We start from the raw sequence: 21,911 nt of genomic DNA, 5'->3' as shown, positions 1-21,911 counted from the left end.
GGGGAAGGCAAGAGGAAATGAGGCAAATATAATATTCATACTTCTTTTTTTTTTCCTAAGTAGGCTCCACGTCCAGTGTAGAGTCTAACGTGGGGCCTGAATTCACGACCCTGAGATCAAGAACTGAGCTGAAATCAAATCAGACGCTTAACTGACTGAACCATTCAGGTGCCTCATAATACTCATACTTCTTACCATGCTCTGAGTAATAAAGTCCTGAGTCTCTGACCCAGGAATCTCATGTTTTCTGCCAGCAACCAATAATAGTAACAGGCTAACTTACTAAATTTATAAACAGAATAAAATCAAATCTTAGACTCATCATTCACTGAATCTAATTTGTGTTTCATCAATGCTGGAAAATTCTCAGCCAAAATTTTTTCGAATATTGCTCTTTTCTAATACTCTCCTTCTGGAAATCTAATCTCATGAACTGAACCTTTTCATCCAAGCTCTCATTTCTTTTTTTTTTTTTTAAAGATTTTTGAGAGAGAGAGAGTGTACATGCGCATGAGCGGGGGGGAGGGGCAGAGGGAGAGAGAGAGAAGCAGACCCCCTGTTGAGCAGAGCCTGATGTGGGGGTTCAGGTCCTGGGATCATGACCTGAGCCGAAGGCAGACACTTAACCGACTGAGCCACCCAAGTGCCCCAAGCTCTCATTTCTTTTAACTTCTCTTTCATACTTATTCTAATTTCTATGGGCTATAGTCTCAGTAATCTCCTCAGCTCTTTCAATTCTCTAATTCTTACTCCATTTGTATCTATCCACTGTTTAATCTACCCAGTGAGTTTTAATTTTTAAGACTATATTTTCATTTCTAAATGTTCTACTGGCTCTTTATCACATCTGCCTGAGTGTTTTTAATAAGGACTTATTTCCATATTATATACTTAATTCCTTCTTTTAAGATTCAATTTGAACACCTATATTTTTAAGACCCTATCCAATTATTCTATTATCTGAAATTCCTGGAGGTTAATTCTATTCTTTGTTATATCCACTGACTCTTGATCACACTGCACTACTTTTTCCTGTCTTGTTATTTTGTATCCTGAACTCATCTTCAAAGGGGCTTTATATACTGGAATATACTATGGCTTTGTTGAAGGTAGATTCCTCTGTATTTGTTTAGTTTGTTTCTTTCTGGCATTCCAGGATATCACCAAATCATTATGCTAGATACCTGAAACTAATATAACATTGTATGTTAATTATACTTCAATAAAAAAATTAAAAAATAAAAGGAAGTCTATTAAACAGTTTGATTTAGGAAGTCTATTACCCATCTTTGTAGAAGATGGATTTCAAGTTATCTAGTCCAGAATGGAAGTCTACACTGGTTTTTAAATTGGTATGATATTAACATTATAATAATAAATATATCTTTTGGTCATCATCCAAAGTTCCTAAATAAGAGCTATCAAGGCATCTTTTGTTATAGTATTTAGTTTTGTCCCAAATCCTGAAATAGCTCCAGAGTGATAAAGGTGAAATAACATCTTTTCATAATAAGCCCCTTTCAGCTATACCGGAGTGTAGATTAATGAAATGACTTTTGGAAGCCCCCTAAAGATGGGGGCTGATTATTAGGGGAACCAACCTTGTGATTTGAAGGTCAGAACTTTTAGCCCTATGTCTCAGACCTCCAGGGAGGAGACAGGGGCTGGAGATTTACTTAATCACTAAAGATCAATCATTTAATCAGTTGTGCTTCCATAATGAAGTCTTCATAAAAAATCCCTGAACTAGGGGCTCAGAGAGCTTCCAGATTCATGGAGGGAAGGTGGCATACTTGGAGAGGGCATGGAAGCTGTGTGCCCCTTTCCTCATACATTGCTCTATGCATCTCTTCCATCTGACTGTTCCTGACTTACAGCTTTTTTAATAAACCAATCTGGTAAGTAAACTGTTTTCCTGCTTTCTGTGAGCCACTCTGGCAAATTAATTGGACCCTAGGAAGGGGATGTGGGAACCTGTGATTTATATAGCCAGTCCTCAGAAGCACAGAGTAACAACCTGGACTTGTGATTCATGTCAGAAACGGGGCAAAGAAGGGGTTCTTGTGGGAATGAATCCTTAATGTGTGGGATGCGAAGTTATCTTCTCCAGATAGTGTCAAAACGGAATTGAACTGCAGGACACTGAACTAGGTGTCCAGGGAGTTGCAGAACTGCTTGGCTGGGGGAAAAACCCATACACATATGGTCACACAGTGTCAAAAGTACAGAGTAAAAGTGAAACACAGGAGTGTTTCTCCCTAAATGGGCAACATCATAATTTAATCACAGAGAAAATCAGGGTCAACCTAATCACTTTTAAAACATCTAGGTGTTGAGAAGTAGACTGAATGTTGATCTGCATTTTTTATTCCTCTGCAATCGGATTATACATCATCCTTTGCCCATGGCCTTAGAAGAGCAGAGTGTACTTTCCTGCTCCTCAACTTTGGGCTTGACCATGTGACTTGCTTTGGCCCATGAAATATTAATGGGAGTAACATGAACGGAAGCTTGAAATGTGTTTAGATAGTTGGACTTGCCCTTTTGCATTTCTTTTATTGCCGTGACACCATGTTCTTGGTGGCCTCCTCGTTCTAGAAGAGAGGCATATGGAACAGAACACAGACTCTGCAATTTGAGTTCAGCCTAGAACAGCTGAACTCCAACTGACATGCAGATGCAGGAGAAAGAAATACATGTTGCTAGAAACCACTGAGTTTTGGGTAGTTTTTTATGAACATTACTGTGAAAGTAGCTGGGTTTCCACATGTATATGGTCATTAGTCAAATGTAATGGTTTTGTCAGTAATTCTGAGGCCCTTTCCCTAAAATGGAGCATTTGAAAGGTATTACTCCAAAGGAAGTCTTTTAACCTAAAATTTTCTGTTCTGCTCAAGAGACTAGGTTTAATTAATTATATACTACAATAATACTTAACAATCTGCCTTGTAATCTGTCAATAACATCTAATATAAAATAGAGTACCAACCTGGTATTTATCTAAGAAGGAGAGATCTGTGGTTTCATTTAAAGGAACAGAAGATGATGTGACATGAACATATGGATTTAGTTCTGCAATATGTTGAAGTACAGCTTCAGCCCTAAAAACAAAAAGACTTTTACAATTCTTTCGTTCAATAACCCAATCCCTCATACTTGGGACACTTTGACGATATCAGAGAAACCTGAATGTTAGAAAATTTCAATGAAAATTTAACAAACTATACAGGAAGAAAGAAGGTAAGGCTTATCTTTACAGAAAACTACATAATCTTGAGATGTAGTATACTGTCATATATCCATAGTAAGCCATATAATCTCAAAGTGTACCCCTATGGTTCCAAGCTCATTACATCTTTTAATAATTCAGGATTAATAATGACGTTTAACAATCTTAAATTCATTTCTAGGTAGCAATATGAATATCTTAAAAATTTCACAAATATAAAGAATTAAAAAGTATATGTTAACACTTATTTTCTATGGTGATGTGAATTTATGGTGATGAGTCCACAGTTCTGTTCTGGGCACAGAAAATATTCTAAGTAATTGCAAGAGTAAAAAAAAATCCTACAAAAATACATCAAAATATCTTATCTTCACCTGTTTCTCATATTAACAACATCATCTTCACAGAGAAAGAAGTTGGTTCCTAGATCCCATGTTTGGCATTTTTCTGTATCATGAATGGTAAGTGCCTTCGAAAAAGAGAAAAATCTCTGTTAAAGTCAGGAATAAGACAACTATCTCCAATACCATTTATATTGTATCAGAATTATCCTGTGTAATTAGACAATACGAAGTAATTAAAAGCTTAAGAATTGGGAAGGATATAAAGTTGGATTCATTCACAGAAGGTATGACCATATACATCTGGAAACCCAGGAAAATTAATGAAAAAACTATTTTAACCCTTAAGAGAATTTTAATTTAGGAAAGTAGCACGTTATATTAATCAAAATACAAAAAAATCAAAAGAACTCACAAACATTTCCAAATGCTCTACGTTCAAAGTAAGATAACAAGATGACTAACCAGAAAGAACATTTTTAACTTATATTAGAGATCTTACAGAAAATGGGGCAAGGTATAGGAACGGGGAGTATACTGAAAAAGAAATGCATATGGTCCTTTATAAAGTATTTAAGCAGGTTCAACCCTGTTCAAGAATGGAATACCTTAGCTCATTCATCAGAATGTCATAAATCCAAAAGTTTGATAATATACTCTATTGGTGAATGAGGTGAATCAGGCATTCTATTACTGGTGGGAATGTAGAGTGGAATAACCTCAATGGAAGATAATTTGGCAATCTCTAGCAAAATGTGTTTTATTCTTTGACACAGCAGTCCCACTTTTAAGAATCTATCACAAAGACACACTGGGAAAGATACAAAAAGACATTAAGTACAGGAGTATTAACTATAGCACTATTTTTAATAGAAAAGACCCAAAGATAATAAAAATGTCCACCAATAAGGAACGGGGTAATTATATATGATACATCCATACAATGTATATCCATGCAGCTATAAAAAAAGAGTGAAATATATATATTTATCATTAGGGAGTAATCCCAGGATATGTTGTTAAGTGATAAGGAGCAAGGTGGAGGCAAGTATGGCACTTCATCTAAGAAAGGCATGTGGGATAAATATGTATACATACACATATACAGATTGCATATGTGTATGTATGCATTTGCTTATATTTAAAAACATGAAAAAAAGGTGGGCAATCTAATAAGGGAAGGAGGGAATTGAGTAGAGAGAAGGTAGACTTATCTGAATAAACCTTGCTTTATAATTTCTACTTTTGTCTTTTTTTTTTGAGAGAGTGAGAGCATGTGGCTGGGGGCGGGGGGTTGGGGACGTAGAGGGAGAAGCAGAGAGAGAATCTTAAGCAGGCTCCATGCCCAGCACAGAGCCCAGGGTGGGACTTGATCTCACAACCCTGAGATCATGACCTGAGATGAAATCACAAGTTGGACATTTAACCGACTGAACCACCCAGGCGCCCCTATAATTTCTACTTTGAATCATGTAAGTCTTATAACAGTAAAAGTACGTTAAATTTAAAAAAGTGATCCCTAAAAATCCACTACTACTACTTTCTAAACAGTAGTTAATTTGCCTGCCAAATCTAGATGGCATTTTTCCTAAGGATAAAAAAGAAAATCATAAAGTGATTTCAATAATTATATTGTTATTAAAAATACTGAAATTGTTATGCTGAAGTTATGTCATAAATAGGTATAATATAATATAGGATAAAGCAAATACATAATTAGGTCCATGTCATTAAGACTCAAACCCTTAGAGTAAGACAAAAGATACAAATACAAAATAACAAAATTAAAGAGGTAGATACGCTATCATCCTAAACGTGAAACTCAGAAATTTCAGTGTTCACTCATGATGAATTTTCTAGCTCTGTCCACTGAAAAGACTTTACCATCAGTGACAAAGACTACTAGGGTTGAATCAAAAGCACTCCAGAACTTGATGAAGATCCCAATAAGCAAAGATGAAATGATTTAAGCATCAACGAGAATAATAACTATACTGGATCAAAACAAATCATATATATTCAAATCCACATTTATCATGATGTTCATGTACACACACAGGCCACACAAGTTCACTAGTTACTGTTGGGGGATGATAGGAACTACTGATTTTGAAACCTGGTAAATAAAGGGTGAAAAAAAAATCAAGTATTTATCCTGCCTTTTATGCATGTACAAACTACACTTTAGTGAAACCAAATATGTGATGAATGGAAAATTGTCTAAAATATTATTCCAGCTAAGAAATCAAAAAGAAATGACAGAATTAGAATATCATTATCCTTAATAAAATAATGAATCTAGGCAATGATCATTAATAGCTAGTAATAATCATAAAAACAAGGCCAGCAGATTATGATTTCCTCCTGATGAGAAAACAAAATTATCTGTGAAGCAGCAGTGCCAAAACAATCAAATCTGAATTTGAATCTCTGGATAGAACTACCAGTTTATAGGAAATACAAGGGCAGAGGTATATGTGATAAATGATCTGGTTTCATTTACAAGTACATTCTAAGGGGAAAAAAAATCAGGGAAGGGAAATCTGTACATCGAAAGAAATCAAGTTCAGTATATGACTTGACTTGGATCCCGATTAGAACCAAACAAATGAAATTTTTATAAGACAATTGGGAAAATTTGAACTCTAACTAGATATCTGATGATTGAGGTAGGCAAGCTATAATTTAGCCCCAATGACTCCCAATTCCTGTTTCTCAGGCCTTCGCGTAATTCCCTTTCCTTACATTCATAAACTAGTGAATTGCTTTTACCAAACAAGCATAGATAATGGAATGTCACTTCTGAAATTAGGTTACAAAAGACTGATTTGTTTTGCTAATACATTTCCTTTCTTGTCTTCTTGCTAGCTTACTCTGATGAAGCAGACTGCCATATTGTGAGCTGTCCTATGGAAAGGGTCACATTTCAAGGAACTGAGGGTAACCTCCAACCAAGAGCCAGCAAGGAAATGAAGTAGGAATATGAAGTGGAACAGCCTTGCCAGTGAATCCTGTCAATCACTATGTGAGCAAGCTTGGGAAGCAGATTCTTTCCCTAGCCTGGAGATGACTGCAGCCCTGCCAATATCGTGATTGGAGCCTCATGAGAGATCCTCAAACAGAGGAACCAGCTAAGATGGCCCTGATAAATTTTAAGTTGCTAAGTTTTGGGGTAATTTGTTTTCAGCAATAGCTAACTAAGACAATGCTATTAAGGAATTGGTTACATTTTTAGGTGTGAAAATGGTACTGTGGTTATGCTTTCAAAAGGCACCATTATCATTTAGAGATACATACTAATATATTTAAGGATGATATAATAGGATGTATACGGGTTTTTTTTAATTAGTTTCAGAGGTAGAATTTAGTGATTCATCAGTTGCAAATAATACGCAGTGCTCATTACAGCAAGTGCCCTCCTTAATGCCCTCACATAATTATCCCCCCTTTTCCCCCCTCCAGCAACCTCAGTTTGTTTCACAGAGTTCAGGGTCTCTTATGGTTTGTTTCCTCCTCAATTTTCATCTTATTTTATTTTTCCTTCCCTTCCCCTATGTGGATGTCTGAGTTTTATATCAAAATAATTTGGTGGTTGGGCAACAGTGGAGAATGGGAAAGAGATAACATGGAACAAATTTGTCTATGAGCAGGTAATTGCAGCTGCATGATGGATACATGGGGTTTTGTTAAGACTATTCTACTGTCATATAATTTTGAAATTTTCTGTAATAGTTTTTTTAAAAGGAGGAAAATACAGCATTAAAACAATTTTGCTACCAAATGAAGAAGCAGCAATAATTAGGCCAAAGTGTAAACAATATTACCACTAATGATGAGCAAAAAAAAAAAAAAAAGTTCACAACAAACACTTATTTTAACCAAGGACATTTACTCACTTACCTTAATTCCTGCAAGAACAAGATTCTTTGCTATGAAGGAAAAAGAGAAAGGAATAGCTTAATATTAAGAACATATATTAGACAGTTTTGATGGAGCTTGGTCACATCTCTGACTGGATAATTTTAACTTTTTTACTACCTAAGAAATATAAGTTCCTTAGAAAATGCAGACAAACAAAAAGGAAAAAGTTGAATTTTCTATCATACCACACTGAGGTATAATACACTAAAATTTTAGTGTATTATTTCAGACAGGCTGTTATAAATATATGTGTGTGTGCTCTATCATAATGAATTAAAGATACAGAAATAAAAAAAAACAAAGAGAAATGATCATTAATGGCTATTATCATAACAAAGAGAAGCAAAAGAGTCATTACTGGTTCCTTGTGGAAGAATATTTTTTTTTTTTTTAAAGATTTTATTTATTTATTTGAGAGAGAGAGAATGAGAGAGAGCACATGAGAGGGGGGAGGGCCAGAGGGAGAAGCAGACTCCCTGCCGAGCAGGGAGCCCGATGCGGGACTCGACCCAGGGACTCCAGGATCATGACCTGAGCCGAAGGCAGTCGCTTAACCAACTGAGCCACCCAGGCGCCCCTGGTTCCTTGTGGAAGAATATTAACAGTATATAGTGTTATAGTGAAATAGTGTTGTCAAGGGGTGCCTGGGTGGCTCAGTTGGTTAAGTGTCTGCTTTTGACTCAGGTCATGATCCCAAGGTCCTGGGACTGAGCCCCAGGTCAGGCTCCTTGCTCAGTGGGGAACCTGCATCTCCCTCTGCTCCTCCTCCTTGCTCCTGCTTGCTCTCCCTCTCAAATAAATAATTAATCATAAAAAAAAAAAAAGAAAGAAAGAAAAGAAATAGTGTTGCCAAAAGAATCAAAACTGAATCTTCTCAAGGGTTTGGATCTAACTTCCTTTATAGGAAATAATATATACAAGGGAAAGAAATTAAATTCTTTAACTTACATTGCTCAAAGTGTCATATAAAATTATGAATAAAAATACTACTTACCAATTTCCAAACCAAGACCGCCCATACCACTTAAGAAAACATGGGACTTGGCCATCTTCTGCATTGCTGTGTCTCCAAGAACGTACCTCTGTCGACTATAGGTAAAACACAATAAAAAACAAATTATTTCACCCAAATTACATATCCTTTAAGGTTGTTTGCAAATGAATAGCCTAGCAACTAGAACCTGCCACAGACCTGTTTTGGATCACTTGCAGTGTTTAATGTTTCTAAATTAACAGCCAAATATATGACATATTCTGAAAAAACTGAAGATCTGGCACCACCTTCTCACATAGCAACAAACAGACGGAGTTGAGTAGGAGTTGTCCTGTTTAGATAGGGAGGATTATGTCTCTAGACTTGCCACAGTTCCCATCCTGCTCCTTTCATTTACTACCTCAGGGGCCACTATAGGCATCTGAGTTTGTTATCTCCACTTTAAGCCTTTACTGTAAACAGGATTTCTGAGACAAAAAAATTGGTTCCCTTCTTGGAGTTTAGAGGACTTATAGCAGTTTTCTATCATTTTATTTATTTCTTTTCATAAGTAATATCTACGCCCAACATAGGGCTCACACTCCCGACCTCAAGATCAAGAGTCGCATACTTTATCAATTCAGCCAGCCAGGTGCCCCCAAACATTACTTTAAATATAAATGCTGACAAAGTATATAAGGGATCTTATTAAGCCATCCATATTAATAGCCACAAGGTAGCATCAGAACGGAAATTTCAAAAAATACGTACTGGCTATTTAAAAAAGTCAGATACAATAATAAAGGCAACAGAAAGTTAATTTGAAAGAACAGTGATAAACTTGATGCTATACCAAGTTTTTGAAGATAATGGACATTCCAATGGATTCTTACAAGAATCACTGAAAGATGAGTTAAGTACAGATAACTAAACCCCTTGGTTTACAAGACTTTTTTTTTTTTAAAGATTTTTTATTTATTTGCGAGAGAGAGAATGAGAGACAGAGAGCATGAGAGGGAGGAGGGTCAGAGGGAGAAGCAGACTCCCTGCTGAGCAGGAAGCCTGATGTGGGACTCGATCCGGGACTCCAGGATCATGACCTGAGCCGAAGGCAGTCACTTAACCAACTGAGCCACCCAGGCGCCCGGTTTACAAGACTTTTTTTGGAATTCACAACATACATGCTGGTTTAATGTATGTTTGTTTAGTATATATATATATATATATATAGATGTTTACTTGATTTCTGTATTTCAGCTATTTATATTCAATTTAAAAGCCTGAAAAGGGTTTTCTTGTCTAGTCAGAAGAAACTTTATAAACATAAGCTATTATTTCCTTCTTTACTGCTTTATTTACTTATTTATTTATTTATTTGATACAGAGAGAGAGAGAGAGTGAGAACAAGCAGGGGGAGTGGGAGAGGGAGAAGGAGAGCAGGGAGCCCGATGCGGGGCTCGATCCCAGGACCTTGGGATCACGACCTGAACCCAAGGCAGATGCTTAACCGACTGAGCCATCCAGGCACCCCTCCTTCCTTATTCCTGCAAAATATAATAAAACCTAGACTTTTCTTTTTAAATCAGTATTTACCATTTCTTTTTCAGAGATCCAAACCATCCATTTATTCATCAAAAATTTGCTGAACATGTACTATGGTATGTACAGAATTGTGTATTATATAGTCTTGCCATCCTTATTTGTGTAACCCTAAGCAATATATTTAAGTTTTGTCTGTTTTGGAACTTTATATAAATGGAATCATTTTGAATATTGTCTTCTGTGTCATGCCTCTTTTGAATAATATTGTATTTATGAGATTTATTTATTATCAATGCATGTGGTTATTCATTAATTTTCAGTTCTGTTTTATTCTATTGTACTGTACTATTCTATTGTAATAACATACCATAATTTAACTATTCTATAGTTTTGTAGCATGGCTTTTTTTTTTAAAGTTTATTTATTTATTTAGTAATCTCTATACTCAATGTGGGGCTCAAACTCAAAACCCTGAGATCAAGAGTCGCATGCTCGTCTGACTGAGCCAGCGAGGCACCCCTGCTATTCTATAGCTTTGGACAGTTACTTATAGTGAGACTATGAGCATTCTTAGATATGTCTCATGATACACATGTGTATGTAGCAGTTTCTACAAATCTATTTATAGCATAATATATCTAGGAGAAGAAATGCAGGAATAACTTTATTAGATAATGCCAAACTTTTTTTCTGAAGTGTACCAAATAACTCTCCTCCTGCAGTATATCAAAGTCCCTGTAGTTTCACATCTTTAATGTGTAGGAAAAGTTAACAGCAGGGCTGGTCACTGGTCTGCTTACAAGGCTAGCCTTGGCTGGTGTCTTCTATTTTCTTTTTTCCTAATTTCCTGAAATAAAAACTTTAATTAGTTTTCAGGTTTTCTTTTCTAAAATACACATGTAAAACTTGAACTGATCTTAAACAGCATCCTAAGTTTTGATACACAGTACTTCATTATTATTTTCCAGTTTTAATTATGATTCTTTTTTGACTTCTGGGTTAATCTGAAGTGTATTTTTAAGCTTCTAATTTCATGGGGAATATTCTAGCTATCTTTTGGGTTAGTTACTTCTAGCCTAAATGCATTGTGAATAGATCTATATGATTTCATTTTTTAATATTTGAGAATTTGCAAATGTTGCAAATATTCCATGGGCTCTTAAAACAGAATGTACTCAACAGCTGGTTAGATACATTCTTTATATATACAATTATATTAATTTTAATAACCATGTTGATGAATTCTATACCCACTCTGATTTTTTTGTCTGCTTGTTCTCTTGATTACTAAAAGCAATATTTAAATCCCTTCACTAATACAATGGTAAATTTGTCTGTTCTTGTATATCAGTACCTTAACAGTGCTGACATGTAATAACTGCTAACACTGAGTGTTTATTATGCACCACATATTGTTTTAGTGTTTTACTTGTATTAACTCATTTAATCCTCACAAAATTCTACAAGTTCTATTATTACTATTCCATTTTTACGGAAAGGAAAACTTAAACACAGAGAAATTAAATAATTTATAAATAGTGGAGGTAAGACTCAATTCAGGCAGTCTGGCCTTAGCATCCATACTTTTTAAAAATTAAATGCATTTTTTTTTTTTTTTAGATTTTATTTATTTATTTATTTGAGAGAGAGAGAGAGAGCACAAGCAGGGGGAGTGGGAGAGTGAGGAGCAGGCTCCCAGCTGAGCAGGGAGCCCGATGTGGGGCTTGATCCCTGGACGCTGGGTTCATGACCTGAGCTGAAGGCAGCCACTAAACCAAGTGAGCCACCCACGTGCCCCAGCATCCATACTCTTACCCACTATGCTACAATGCATGTAGATTAAGAAAGTCAAATCATTCTAATAAAGTTTATTGGAGGAATAAAAAAAAAAAGAAAAATCAGTTCCCTGACCTAACTCTTCCCTACCCAGATTCCTATACACCAAAGGCAACCACTCTTAATTCTTCCAGTTGTTTCTTCTAATATTTACCCCCTTTTTTCCAGTAATATGTTTATACTTTTATTTCTTGAATTTTCAGTTTTATATATAACCTATTAACTTCCTACTAACATGAAAAGTCTTTCTGAAATAGAAGTCTGGTCAAATCATTCCCCTGCTTTAAAAACTCCAATGGTTTCCTATTTCCCTTATGATACAGTCTAGATTCTAATATTAGTCACAAGGCCGTTCATAAGCAAGTCTCTGCTTGCCTCTCTAGTCTCATCTTTTGTCACTCCTCCATCAAACTCCATGTTCCAAGTGGACTAAAGGTTTTCAGTTCCTCAAACATGGTGTGTTGTCTTTGGCCATTAGATATTTTTCTGGAGTATTCCTCCCCTCAATATTTTCTGCCTGAAAAACTTGTACTCATCCTCCAGTCTCAGCTTATACATTACCTTCCCATTGATATGTCTCCCAACACCTAAACTTACTCAAGACAGTGCTGGATCATCTTTTATGTACATCCATAACATCCTACATTTGAGCTATTACAACATTTATCACAATGTGTTTTTGCTATTTGTCTATTTTTCCTAGGAGGTTGTAGATTCCTTAAGGCAGGGCCTTTGCTTTATTTACTATTGTATTCTCAGTGATTAACATGGGCCTGGCACATTATAGACACAAAAAAACAACTTGCTAAATTAATGAAATGAATTGGCACATAAGAATAAAAACAACACGTTTATGTTCTACCTAGCAGAGGACTTAAGTCCTTCTTCCTATGTTCAGAGTCACAGGAACTATGTTAAAAAAATGTATTTCATCTCAGACTTGTTTTCATGAATTGTTTTGAAGATTACTTAGGTAAATAATGAATAGCCATGACACAAATTTGGTTAAAAATGACAAAGAACTTAAGGACAAAAGGATAAAACAAAGATATATGAATCAAAGTTTTCCAAAGAATCATAAAATCTCAGACAGATTCTCAGCAGTTACCTAAATTATCTACCTTTTCAATGTTTGGCCACCAAGGGAAAGGGTACTAATTAAGTACCTACTTTGTGCTAGGCAATGTCCGGTACTCTGATAGTGACACTTAAATCCTATGAAGTTCATATTGTTAGTAAGTAGTAAAGATGGGATTTAAAGAGCCTAGAGTATAACCTCAAACCCAGCATTGTTATATTACAGCTTACTCTATAAAGCAGATACTCAAAATATCTGTGAAGTATCCAGTGGAAAGAAATTACCAAGGTTATCTACTCTACTTTTAGAGAGCCCTATTCATTAAAAATTCTCTGTTTCTTGAAGGTATGATATCTTCCTACACTTTTCATCCACTAGTCCTAATTTTACCTCCTTGGGGCCATAGGGAACTCATCTAATCCCTCTTCGATGTGACAGCCCTCCAAACATTTGAAGATGGTATTCAGGTTCCAGAGCCTTCTCTCTCCAGATCTAACAAAGCTTAAAAGCAAGCTTTGAAAAAATAAAACTGTTTTCAAGTAATTTAACTGTGTCTCTCAACAAAGCTCAAGAATATTTAAAGGAATTCAAAATGATGCAGCACCCAAAAAGGTAAACTTCACAATGTCTGGCATATATTAAAAAATTACCAGGTATGCAAATAAGTGGAGAAATACAATTCATAATGAATAGAAAAACTGACAATAGAACAGACTTAGATTATAGACTTTATATACAAATATGCTGAAATAATTATAAATATAATCCATATGCTCAAGAAGGTAGAGGAAAGCATGAGCAGCAAAACTTGTAGAGATAAAAACCATAATATTGAAGATGAAAAAATATACTGGATGGAATTAATAGACAACTCTGCGGAAGTGAACTTGAGATAGAGCAACAGAAACTTTCCAAAATGAAACACAGAGATTGAATAAAAACCCAAAAAGCCCAGAGCATAAATGAGTTGTGGAACAACAACAATTAGAATCCCTGAAAGAGACTGGAGAAAAAGAGATAAAAATATATTTAAAGATCTAATGGCTAAAATTTTTCCAGGAATACAATCAATCAACTCACAGACCACAATGTGAACAAATCAAAAAATAAGAAATATGAAGGAAACTACACCAAGGCATATCACAATTGTTTAAACCAGGGTGAAGAGATAATATTAAAAGTAATCAGAGAAAATAGGGCATATTATTTACAGACAAAAGATAAGAATGACAGTTGACTTTCTCCCAGGAAGCACTACAGATCAGAAACGGTGGCCCAACATTTTAAAAGCACTGAAAGGAAAAAAACTGCCAATGTGGAATTCTGTACTCAATTTCAAAAAAGAAAGTAGAGAGTTTTTTAGACATACAAAAACTGAAAGAATTCAATGCTGACAGACCTTCACAATAAGAAATGTTACACTAAATCCTCAGGGAGATGGAAAATGATACTAGATGGAAATCTTAACTTACACAAAGGAATAGAGAATACCACAAATGACAAATATATGGATAAATACAAAAACCCTTTTTTGTTATTTAAAAATTCTCTTTTAAAGAGTTGACTATTTAAGCCCAAAACAATAATGAATTGCAAATTTGTAACATGTAGAAGTAAAATATAAGACAACAATGAATGAAATCCTGGGATACAAGGAATGGAATTATATTGTTGTTACATCCCCATACCATACAGGAAGTGACAGATTATTTTAACATACACTGTAATATATTAAAAATATCTGCTACATACCATAAAGTAATCACAAAACAAAGCATAAGTATATAATATGCCAACAAAGGAGATGAAATATAATAAAAAATTCTCAACTATTAAAAAAAAAACACAGGAAAAAAAGGAAAACCAGTAAGAGATCAGACAATTAGAAAGCAAAATGGTATCACTGTTTCACATTAAATGTAAATCGTCTAAACACTCCAATTAAAAGACAAAGATTGGCAGACTGAATAAAAGAAAAACCCAACTATATTCTATTTACAAGGAGCCAAAATTTAAATACACAAATAAGAGTAAATGAGTGTAAAAAGATAAACCATGCTACCAATAACAAAGAGAAAACTGGAGTGGCTCTATTTATATTAGACAAATAGATTTCAGAACAAAGAAAACTACCAGGATAAAAGGGCCATTTCAAAATGATAAAGGGTCAGTACATCAAGAGGACATAACAATTCTAAAAGTTTATGCACTAATAACAGAGGCTCAAACTATACAAAGCAAAAACTGACAGAACTGAAATGAGAAATGTTCAAACACAAAATGAAAGACAATATCCCTTTCTCAATAATTGGTATAAAGACTAGACAGAAAATCAATTATGATATAGAATACCTGAAAAACACTATCAATCAATTTGACATTGATAGGACAATCCAACAAACAACAGAACACACATTTTTTCAAATTCACATAGAATAATGACAAAATAGACCATATTCTATAGCAAAACATTAAAAAAAAAAAAAAAGTCATGCAAAGCTTATCCACTGATACCAATGGAACTGAATTAGAAATTAACAACAGAAAGATCTCTGAAAAATCTCTCAATATTTGGAAGCCAAATAATACACTTTTAAATGACCTATGAGTCAAAAAAAAAACAGTTATAAAATTTTCTGAAATGAATGAAAATGAAGACATACCTGTGAGACACATAGACTGCAGTGTTTAGAGGGACATTTTTAGCATGAAATGGACATATTACTAAAGAATAAAGATCTCAAAAATTGATCATCTCAACTTCCACTTTAAGAAATTAGAAAAAGAACATCACACCAGCAATAGAAAGGATAAAAACCATTATGAATATTTCAACAGATGCAGAAAAAGCATTTGACAAAGTACAACATCCATTCATGATTAAAACTCTCAACAAAGTAGGTTTAGAGGGGAACGTATCTCAACATAATAAAGACCTTATATGAAAAACCCATAGCGAACATCATACCTGAAGGGAAAAAACTGAGCTTTTCCCCTAAGGTCAGGAATAAGACAAACATATCCACTCTCACCACTTTTATTCAAACAAAGTACTAAAAGTGCTAGCCATAGCAATCAGAGAACAAAACGAAATAAAAGGCATCCAAATTGGTAAGAATTGGTAAGAAGTAAAACTTCCACTATTTGCAGATGATACGATACTATATATAGAAAACCCTAAAGACCACCAAAAAACTAGAACTGATACATGAATTCAGTAAAGTTGCAAGATACAAAATCAGCATACAGAAATCTGCTGCATTTCTATACACTAATAATCAAGCAGAAAAAAGGGAAATTAAGAAAAAAAATCCCACTTATAACTGCACCAAGAATAATAAAATATCTAGGAATAAACTTAACCAAAGAAGTGAAAGACCTGTACTCTGACAAGTATAAAATACTGATGAAATAAATTGAAATTAAAGACATTTCATGCTCATGGATTGACAGAACAAATACTGTTAAAATATCTACACTACCAAAGCAATCTACAGATTTAGATTCCCTATCAAAATACCAACAGCATTTTTCACAGAACTACAACAAACAATCCTAAAATTTGTATGGAACCACAAAAGACTCCCAATAGCCAAAGCAATCTTGAAAAAGAAAAACAAAACTGGAGGTATCACAATTCCAGACTTCAAGTTATATTATGAAGCTGTAGTAATCAAAACTGTATGGTACTGGCACAAAAATTAAAACATAAATCAATGAAATAGAACAGAAAACCCAGAAATTACCTCACAATTATATGGTCAGTTAATCGTCAACAAAGGAGAAAAGAATATCCAATGGGAAAAAGACAACAAATAGTGCTGGGAAAACTGGACAGCAACATGCAAAAGAATGAAACTGGACCACTTTCTTACACCAAACACAAAAATAAATTCAAAATGGATAAAAGACCTGAAACCATAAAAATCCTAGAAGAGAACACAGGTAGTAATGTCTCTGACACTGCCCATAGGAACATTTTTTCCAGATATGTCTCCTGAGGCAAGGGATATAAAAACAAACATAAACTCTTGGAACTACAACAAAATAAAAAGCTTCTGCACAGTGAAGGAAATAATGAACAAAACTAAAAAGCAACCTACTGAGTGGGACAAGATATTTGCAAATTACATATCTGATAAAGGGCTAGTATACAAAATATAGAAAGAACTTATACAACTCAACACCCCCAAACCCCCAAATAATCGAATTTAAAAATGGTCAGAGGACACAAACAAACTTTTCTCCAAAGACAACATATAGATGGCTAACAGACACACAAAAAGTAGCTTAACATCACTCATTGTCAGGGAAATGCAAATCAAAACTACAAGGACAGATCACCTCACACCTGTCAGAATATCTAAAGTCAAAAACACAAGAAACAAGTGTTGGTGAGGATGTGGAGAAAAAGGAACCCTCAGGCACTGTTTGTGGGAGTACAAGCTGGTGCAACCACTGTGGAAAACAATATGGAGGTTCCTCAGAAAGTTAAAAACAACTATCCTACTATCCACTAATCGAACTACTGGTTATTTACCCATAAAATACAAAAACACTAATTCAAAGGGATACATGCACCTGTTTCTTGCAGCATTATTTACAACAGCCAAATTATGGAAGCAGCCCAACTGTCCATTGATAGATGAATGGATAAAGAAGATGAGGTACATATATAAAATGGGATATCATTTAGCCACAAAAAATCATGCCATTTCCTACAACATGGATGGAGCTAGAGAGTATAAGGGTAAGCAGAGTAAGACAGAGAAAGGCAAATACCATATGATTTCACTCAAGTGGAATTTAAGAAACAACAAATTTAAGGGAAAAAAAAGGAGACAAACAGACTATAGAGAACAAACTGATGGTTACCAGAGGGAGGGTGTTGGGGGTGGGGAGATGGGTGAAATAGGTGATAGGTATTAAAGAGTATACTTATTCTGATGAGCACTGAATAATGTATAGAATTACTGAATCACTATACTGTACACCTAAATTAATATAACACTGTTATACTGGAATTTAAATAAAAAAACTTAAAAAAGAAAAGCAAATTAATATCAAAGTAAGCAGAAGAAAAATCCCAAAAAGAAAGGAAATCACTGAGATATAAAACAGAAAAATAATATGGAAAATCAATTAAACTAAAAGCTGGTTCTTTGAGATTAAAATAAAATCAATAAACCTCTAGCCAGAATGATCAGGAAAAAAGAAAAATTACCAGTGAGAGAAATGAGTGAAGGAACATCATTTCAGATTCTACAGACATTAAAAAGGGTATTCAGGGAAAATTACAAGCAATTTTATGCCACTAAGTTCAACCACTAAGATACAAACATCTTCTCCAAAAGAGACAAACTCTCAAAGCTCACTCAGAGAGAAAGGCAGTTGACTCTTAAACAATGTTGGGGTTACGGGTACCAATCCTCCACACAGTCAAAAATCTGTGCATAACTTCTGACTCACAAAAACTTAACTAGTAATAGCCTAGTGTTGATTGGAAGCTTTACCAGTAACAAAAGCAGTCAATTAACATATTTTTGAATGTTCTGTGTATTATATACCATATTCCTACAATGAAGTAAGCTACAGAAAATGTTATTAAGAAAATCATAAGGAAAATACATTTATAGTACTGTACTTATTTATTGATACAGTAAATTATCATCTGCTTATAAGATGAATCATCTGTCAGTATCTATATCAATGTTGTCTTACATGATACAAAACACTGTAGATGTTATATGTATTATTAACATTAGACATTAAAGTAAAAAGATAAAGTGAAAAAGAATCCATATTTATTTATAAGTTTAACAATCCATGTATTAAAAACAAAGCAGCAGCAATAGGATTGCTTTTGGTAGCCTAGCATAACTGATTCAATTGCTTCATGGTAGCCTAGCTTATGTACTAATGAGAAAATCTTTACAAAATTTTTATGGCATGTATTACTGTAGTCATACATCTAGACGGTATTGGAAACATTGTTACATTTTCTAAAAAACCCACTTACTTGTATTGAGAAGCTGATAAGCAGTTTCTCCAATGATGAGAGAGAGGGGGTCATACTGTATAGAGTAATGCAATTCTTTGAAGGCAAAGATATGAAACAGTAAGATAACACATTAATTTTGTATTACATATTCACTTTATGCCTATGTAAGGATAGGCTAGCCACTTCTGAGTTTTGTACATGATATTCTACACAATGAATACTTAGATGATGATGATGACAAAAATGCCTCATTCAGTTCTTTCTGTACAGTTAATAGTTTTTCATATAAAGACACACACACACATACAACAGATCAGTTTATTAACTGTACAGCATGGTGATCATTTACTATTCATTAAGTAGAAGCAGATCATAAGGGTCTTCATTCTCATTACCTTCATACTGAATAGGAGGAGGAGTAGGAGGGGTGGTCTTGCTGCCTCAGGGTAGCAGAGGTAGAAGAAGTGGAGGAGGGAAAAGGGTAGGCAAGAGATACAAGCACATTCAGTATAACTTTATGGAAATACATCATGATTTGTCTGTTTTTTACTTTTTAATTTCTCTAAATTTGTTTTTATATGGTACCAATCCTTCTCCCACAATTTGCTTTAGTTTCAGTGCCCGTATCACAGATTGAGTCCATGTCATACAAGAAGTCAAAAGCAGTCTTAAATAAACAGAACTCTTCTGCCACATTGTCAAATGTCAATCGGTTTTCTTGCAGTGCTTCTTCATCTTCTTCCACATCACCTGGCACTGTTTTGGAAGTACTCATTTCCATCAAGTCATTTTCTGTTAATTCCTCTGGTATGGTGTCTATTAGCTCTTGAATTTCTCCAAAATCCGTATCTTGAAACCCATCACCTGCCCCCCCCTTTTTTTTTTTTACCATATCTACAATCTCTTTCCTAATTTCCTTGATTCGCTCTGTCATAAATCCTGTGAAGTCATGTACAACATCTACACACAGCTTTCTCCAGTAGGAATTTACTGTTCTGGGCCTGAATGCTTTCCTGGCATTTTCTATAATAATGGTATCTTCAATGCTGTAATCCTTCCCCAGATGTTCTCTCTATTGGGTTTCTAGCCCATGGCATTAACAATCCTTTCAATAGAGTACCATGTGTAATGAGCCTTAAAGGTCTTATGACCCCTCCCCCCCACCCCGATCTAGAGGCTGAATTAGAGATGTTGTATTTGGGGGCAAGTAAACCACTTTGATGCCTTTCGTATTGAACTCATAGGGTTCTGGGTGGCCAACAGCATTGTCCAATATCAAAAGACAGTCCCTTACTGGCAAGGTACTTCCTAACTTCAGGGACAAAACATCGATGGAACCAATTCAGGCTAAAGAGTTTTACGTCCAGGCCTTCTTGTTGTACAACCAAAAGACTAGTGGCTGGTGTTTACCTTTTTGCTTTAAGGCTCAAGGGTGGAGAGGGGGGTTAGCAGCTTTATAGGTAAGGGCAGTGCTAATCATAAACCCAACTGCATCTGCATAAAATAGCTGAGTTAGCCTATCCCTTCCTGCCTTAAATCCTGGTGCTTGTTTCTCTTCCTTACTAATAAATGTTCCTTGTGGCATTATTTTTTTTTTTCCAGAATAGGACACTTTCATCTGCGTTTAGGTAGATATTCTTTCTCCACAATGATTTTCTGAAAGGCTTTCTGGAACTCAACTGCTGCCTCTTGTTCAGCAAGTGCTTCTCCTGTTACCTTGACATTTTTTAAGCCAAGTCTCTTTCTAAATTATCAAACCATCCTTTGCTGGCATTAAGTTCTCCAGCTTTAGATCCTTCACCTTCTTTTTGCTTTAAGTTGTCTTATGACTTTGCTTTTTCTCAAATCATATTAAAGTGTATATGCATGTTTTTCTTAGAGCAACTCTCATATCCACATAAAAGCTGCATTTTCAATACAAGATAAAAAGGTATTTTGCAAAAAGTACAAGGTTTTTGTGCCTGCTGGTGGACCTGCAGCTTCAGCTTCACTAACTCTTTCCCTTCCCTCTTCCCTTTCTTTCTTTCTCTTTCTCTCTCTTTCCTTTTTAACAATGGTCCTTATGTTGCATTTATTTATCTTGAAATGGCAGGCAACCACAGCTGCAGACCTCAATCTATGGTACATATCAGGTAGTTCAACTTTTTCTTGTAATGTCATGACTTTTCTCTACTTCTAGGGAGTGCTTCCAGCATCATTAGTGACACTCTGTATGGGACCCATAGTGTTATTCAAGGTTTACAGTATTCCACTAAACACAATGAAAAATATGTGAGAACCATGAGATCACTTTTTACTGATACACAATTTACTGAAGAGAGAAACTGTGCACACTAAGATGATTAGCATCACATGGTGTTTTAAGGGGATCCTCGCCAACACTTGAGCTTACCACAATAGCAATAGGAGGTGGCTACAAAATTATTACACTAGTACAGTATGCACTACAGTTAATTTTATGTAGTCATAATTTTTTAAGTTTTTATTTTAATTCCCATTAGTTAACATACAGTGTTATATTAGTTATGCAGTTATGATTTAATACTGCATTTTTATGTTGGTTTACCTTTCTTTTGACTACAAATGGCACCATGTATATTCTCTGTTTGTGTGTATAAGTTTTGATAAATTTTTTAAATAATAGGTTTGTGTGTATTTTATGGTAGTAAATCATAATACAGACTAGTCTCTACATATATTTTATACATTAATGACATACCTTTTTGTTAATTTTTAAGTATTTCTAGCCTGTGTGGTTTAAATTTTTTCAAACTGTTGTAAATTTTCAAAAAAATTTCCAATATATTGACTGAAAAACATCCACAAGGACCTGAGCAGTTTAAACCTATGCTAAGGGTCAACTGTATATTACCTGAATGTTACCATGTCTATTAGATGTTATATTTGTAGTTAAAAACTTTCCCACAAAGAAAACTCCAAACTCCATTGTTATTTCTACCAAAAATTTAAGGAAGAAATAATACCAATTT

General features: G+C 34.7%; 1 protein-coding gene across 2 annotated transcripts in view; it reads right to left on the bottom strand.

Moving 5' to 3' along the window:
- Window positions 1-21,911, bottom strand: part of UBA6 (ubiquitin like modifier activating enzyme 6) — an 84,533-nt gene that overhangs the window by 52,345 nt on the left and 10,277 nt on the right. For both annotated transcript variants that reach the window (XM_081812321.1, XM_081812322.1), the window contains exons 3-6: window positions 8,486-8,580; window positions 7,471-7,499; window positions 3,604-3,698; window positions 2,990-3,101 (exon numbers count right to left, since the gene is read on the bottom strand). In XM_081812321.1, the coding sequence (XP_081668447.1) occupies window positions 2,990-3,101; window positions 3,604-3,698; window positions 7,471-7,499; window positions 8,486-8,580 (331 nt within the window). The remainder of the gene's footprint in view (window positions 1-2,989; window positions 3,102-3,603; window positions 3,699-7,470; window positions 7,500-8,485; window positions 8,581-21,911) is intronic.

This window comes from Leptonychotes weddellii, chromosome 2 (genome assembly GCF_054177405.1).
Source record: "Leptonychotes weddellii isolate Sample4059 chromosome 2, ASM5417740v2, whole genome shotgun sequence".
Taxonomy (NCBI): domain Eukaryota; kingdom Metazoa; phylum Chordata; class Mammalia; order Carnivora; family Phocidae; genus Leptonychotes; species Leptonychotes weddellii.
The sequence above is the reverse complement of the archived record's forward strand: the minus strand, read 5'-3'. Positions and strand labels throughout refer to the sequence as shown.